This window comes from Beta vulgaris, chromosome 5, assembly GCF_026745355.1.
Source record: "Beta vulgaris subsp. vulgaris cultivar EL10 chromosome 5, EL10.2, whole genome shotgun sequence".
In the NCBI taxonomy this organism is placed as follows: Eukaryota; Viridiplantae; Streptophyta; class Magnoliopsida; order Caryophyllales; family Amaranthaceae; genus Beta; species Beta vulgaris.
Genome location: NC_079206.1, coordinates 27,462,885 through 27,468,245, shown reverse-complemented (window position 1 = coordinate 27,468,245; position 5,361 = coordinate 27,462,885). Strand labels below are relative to the sequence as shown.

At 39.4% G+C, this 5,361-nt stretch overlaps 1 protein-coding gene across 1 annotated transcript; it reads left to right on the top strand.

The window, feature by feature from the left end:
• The first annotated feature begins 3,309 nt into the window (after window positions 1-3,309).
• On the top strand, window positions 3,310-4,245 carry LOC104886455 (uncharacterized). The gene is made up of 2 exons (XM_010670904.2): window positions 3,310-3,595; window positions 3,818-4,245. Exons 1-2 carry the CDS (start codon window positions 3,310-3,312, stop codon window positions 4,243-4,245), a joined length of 714 nt encoding a protein of 237 aa, XP_010669206.2.
• Window positions 4,246-5,361: the final 1,116 nt, after the last annotated feature.

The window sequence follows — 5,361 nt, the reverse complement described above, 5'->3', positions numbered from 1 at the left end:
GATGAGGATGGTTTTGAGGAGGTGGAGACAAAGGAATTTGGTTGGAAAAAGTTCAAGAAGGCGCTACGCGCTGAGTTCTTCCCACCTCATATGAGGAAAAGGAACATATCTGAATTTGAACAGCTGGAGCAAGGAGATATGTCTGTCCAAGACTTTTATACTAAATACCTTGAGTTGTCTCGTTTCGTGCCTCAATTGGTCCCAAATGAATAAGAAAGAGCTCAGAGGTTCGAGGAAAAACTTGATCTGGAACTTCTTAGCAATATGGGAGCGGCCGACTTCACGACCTTGAACGAAGTTTATACTCGTGCTAGCAATGCCGAGAGAATCAAGGAGAGAAGGAAAGCCACAGAAAAGATGAAAGCTCCTACAAAAGAAAGTACCCAACAATGGGATAAGGGTAATAACTTTAGTCAAAACAAGAGCAGAAACTTTGATAATTGGGGTCCTAGGGGTAGCTTCAATAGAGGAGGTCGGAGTTAACAAGCCTCAAGGAGTGCTTAGAGTTCGTTTCAGCCCCGTAGCCAAGCCAGAGCCAATCCCAATCTCAAAACAACCCAGGACCTGTTCGTCGTTATTTCTGCAAAAGATGTGAAAACAATCATCCAGAGAGGGATTATGAAGGCAATAAGGTGACGTGTAATTATTGCAAGAAGGAGGGGCATAGAGCTTATAGTGTTTCACTAACCCTGATGCTAAGATTGGCCGCAATTATGAGGTGTTGAGGACACCCACTGCTAGTACAACTAGTAATCGCCCAACTACTTCTGCAGCTACAAATCGTAGTGTAGGAACGACTAATGCTGCTCAGGCTAAGAGAAGTCTTGAGAAAAAGAACACGGGCAACCTTAATCATCTTAAGCAAGCAGATGCAGATAACTAGGGGAATGCAGTGACCGGTACTTTCTCTATCTATTTTACACCTGCCTACTTAGTATTTGATTCAGGTGCATCACATTCATTTATATCTGAAACTTTTGCAAAAAGGTTAAACTTAGAAAGTGTCACACCTTGTGAGGCCGATATTTCTGTTCCTTCTGGTCTAAGTGTCACGTGCAATAGGATGTATTTAGATGTCCCTATAGCTTATGGTGAAACTACCTTATTCGCTGACCTAATAGTTTTTCCTTTGAAAGATTTTGATATAATACTAGGGATGGACTGGCTAGAAAAGTATAAAGCCAAGATAGACTGTCCGAAACAAAAGTAACAATAGAGAGTCATAAGGGTGTTCATGTGCTTTATAGTCGCCGTCCAGTGAAGATTATTTCTGCTCTTACATTGAAGTCTTATTTAAGGAAGGGATGCCCTATGTACCTTTTCCATATTCATGATACTAGTAAGGAAAGACCACAGCTCGGAGATGTCCCAGTTGTGAATGAGTATCAAGATGTGTTTCCAGATGATATTCTTAATATGCCTCCAAAGCGTGATTTGGAATTTAACATCGATTTGGTACCTGGAATGGGATCCATATCTAAGCCACCTTATCGAATGGCTCCTGCTGAGATGAGAGAACTGAAAACTCAATTAGAAGAGTTGCTAGATAAAGGCTACATTCGACCTAGTGTATCACCTTGGGTGCACCAGTTCTTTTCGTGAAGAAGAAGGATGGTACCCTACGTTATGTATTGACTACAGAGAACTCAATAACGTCACTGTGAAAAACAAGTATCCATTGCCAAGGATAGATGATTTGTTTAATCAGTTGGCCGGTGCAGGTGTATTCTCTAAGATCGACTTGAGATCAGGTTACCATCAGTTCGTGTTGCAGATAAAGATATCCCAAAGACAACTTTTCGTACCCGTTATGGACACTATGAGTTTACAGTTATGCCCTTTGGCTTGACTAATGCTCCAGCGGTGTTCATGGATTTAATGAACAGGTGTATTCAGAGCTTATTTGGATAAATTCGTTGTTGTGTTTATTGATGATATATTGATTTGTTCAAAGAATGCGAGTGAACATGAAGAGCACCTCCGTGCTGTTTTGCAAATACTGAGAGAAAATCACTTGATGCAAAGTTCTCCAAATGTGAATTCTGGCTCGAGAAAGTGGTTTTCTGGGTCATATCATTTCTAAGGAGGGTGTTTCAGTTGATATCTATCTAAAATTCAAGCGGTTTCTGAATGGTGATCTACTCCGAAGAATGTGACTGAAATTCGCAGCTTCCTTGGTCTAGCCGGCTACTATAGGAGATTCGTGAAAGATTTTTCCAAAATAGCTCGCCCATTGACAAGTTTGATGAAGAAGTGCACCAAGTATGAATGTAATGATGATTGTGAGAAGGCTTTTCAGACGTTGAAGGAGTGTCTTACTACAGCTCCAGTCTTAACTTTACCTAATGGGGATCAAGACTACGAGGTGTATACAGATGCTTCGAGAAATGGCCTTGGATGTGTGCTTATGCAGAAACAGAAAGTTGTAGCTTATGCGTCTAGACAATTAAAAGTTCATGAGGCGAACTACCCCACACATGATCTTGAATTAGCTGCTGTAGTCTTTGCTCTTAAAATTTGGCGTCACTATTTGCTTGGTATTTTATTCAAAATATACTCTGATCATAAAAGCCTCATGTATATCTTCACGCAAAAAGAGTTGAACATGAGACAAAGAAGATGGTTAGAGCTGATTAAAGAATTACGATATGGAGATTCAATACCATGAAGGCAAGGCCAATGTTGTTGCTGATGCTCTTAGCAGGAAATCTTCTCACTCATTGTACACAACACTTTCGAGAAGGTTACTTAGAGATGAATTTCAGAATTTTGGTGTCGAACTTGTCCGAGTTGGAGCACAGCTTAACTCCCTTACGTTGCAACCAGATGTGTACGATGAGATTAAGGAGAACCAAGCTACTGATGCACTTCTGAAGAAAAAGATGGAAGAAGTTCAAGATACTGAAGATGCTTATTTTAAGATCCATGCAGATGAGGTCTTCGTTATAAGAGTAGGTGGTGTGTTCCCGACATACCTGACCTGAAGAAGAAAATCTTAGATGAAGCTCATTTGACTCCATATTCGGTACATCCAGGAGGTGACAAGTTGTATAAAGACCTCAAAATCACCTTTTGGTGGCCTCACATGAAGCAACAGGTCGCCGAGTATGTTTCCAAGTGCTTGACTTGCCAAAAAGTCAAGTTTGAGCACAAGAGACCTCAAGGCGAGATTCAACCTTTGGAGATTCCAATGTGGAAGTGGACTCAATTTCTATGGATTTTATCTCTGGACTTCCAAGAACACCTAATGGTAATAACATGATTTGGGTCATTGTGGACCGACTCACCAAGTCTGCCCATTTCGTACCAATGAAAGATACATGGAAACATCAAAATCTAGCCGATGCATATAGGAAGAATGTTTTGCGCTTACATGGTGTGCCAAAGGACATTGTGTCCGATAGAGATAGTAGATTCTTATCTAATTTTTGGCAGAAGCATCAAGAAGCCTTAGGGACACAGTTGAAAATGAGTACATCATTTCATCCTGCTACTGATGGTCAGACAGAGCGCACTATCCAAACACTCGAGGACATGTTGAGGGCATGGGCCTTAGAATTTCAAGGCTCGTGGGAAGATAGACTGGACTTGTCTCGTATAATAATAACTATCATTCTTCAATAGGAATGGCCCCATATGAAGCCTTGTATGGCCGCAAGTGTCGTAGTCCTCTTTGTTGGAGTGATATTGGTGAATCTTGTGTTCTTGACCCTGAAATGATCCAAGAAACTGTAGAACAAGTAAAACTAATACAACAGAAAATGAAAGCGCACAAGATAGACAAAAAGTTATGCTGATAAATACCGACGACATGCAGAGTTTGAAGTCGGTGAGAAAGTACTCTTGAAAGTTTCTCCTATAAAGGGAGTAATGCGATTCGGGATGAAGGGAAAGTTAAGCCCTAAATTCATCGGACCATATGAGATCCTAGAAAGAATAGGTGAAGTTGCTTATAGATTGGCATTACCTCCAGAGATAGCTCGAGTTCACAACGTTTTCCATATTTCTCAACTTCGTCGCTCCATTAGTGACCCCTCACATGTACTCACACCTGATGACTTGCAACTAGAAGATAACCTTTCATATGTTGAGGTCCCTATGAAAATTCTTGATAGTAAAGTTCGAGCAACTCGGAAGGGAGAAGTTAAACTGGTGAAAGTATTGTGGTCGAACCACAAGAACGATGAACTTAGTTGGGAATCCGAGGATGCGATGCGAGCTCAATATCCCCACCTATTTCAATAGGTACGCTTGTAGTTACGAGGACGTAACTAATTTTTTTAGGGAGGGTGGAATTAGTATGATTTCATTTCATTTCAATTCTTAGTATTTAAAGATAATTTTGACTTGTATTAAGTGTTTGATTCTACCTGAAAGTTAATGGCATGTTGAAAGTATGCTAGTGAGATAGTTTATGTGCAAGTTTGATACTATATAGTTATTATCTTTCGCACTTTAATAATAGATAGTTGGCTAAACATGTACATTTAATGGGCTAAAGTAAGTGATAGGATTTTCGCTACGAGTTTAAGAATTGTTTCAAGTTTCGAGGACGAAACTTATTTTAAGGGGGGTAGATTGTAACACCCCGATTTTTGAAACAGTTTATTATTTATTTTATTAACTATATTATATATTTTAGTTTATTTAATAATTAAATTCATTTATCTTTAGGAATTATTTTGTAAATAATTTATATGCTTATAATGGGACAAGTTTAGTAAGTAATTTAACTAATAATAATAATAAGAGGAAATATACTCACATATATGTAAGAAGGGGAAAAGGGAAAAATAAAACAAGAAAAGAAAAAGGAAAGAAAAAAAATAACAAACACAAAAGAACGACATTCATAAACGGTGCTTCACCACCATTCAACACTTCACCATCTTCACCATCTTCTTCTCCCTTCATCACACAACCACCACCGTGCCGATGACACAGCCACAACCGCCACTAGAGGTGACGCCATAGAAGTAGGCGGCGCAAGGAAGGAAAGGGGGGTCGTCGTTGCTGTAATTTGGAGCATTTGGTGCTCGAATTAGGGGCATTTGCAAGTTATTTCTCATCCCCAATCTTCTATATTAGTGGGTAAGATGAATTCCTCAACTAATTTAAGTTTTCTTTTAAAATTATGAAGTTAGGATTTTTAGATTGAAATTGAATTGGGGTTGCAAAAGTGAATGATTTATAGGATATAATTAATGCATCCTACCTGCATATGTATTTGGCTTTACAGTATTGAATCTTGCTCAGCCTGTTTGGCTGATACTACATGCTTGATATATGCAGGTACATGAAGGCATAGAGTCGGGGTATGGGCGGAGAGCAACGTCCACTAGTTTTGCGTAAATATAATTA

Bases quoted from the DNA above. Each gene is read 5' to 3' on its own strand.
- LOC104886455 (XM_010670904.2), top strand. From the start codon at position 3,310: ATGAAAGATACATGGAAACATCAAAATCTAGCCGATGCATATAGGAAG. The intron at 3,596-3,817 runs GTATAATAATAA...GACGACATGCAG, and splicing joins AGATAGACTGGACTTGTCTC to AGTTTGAAGTCGGTGAGAAA.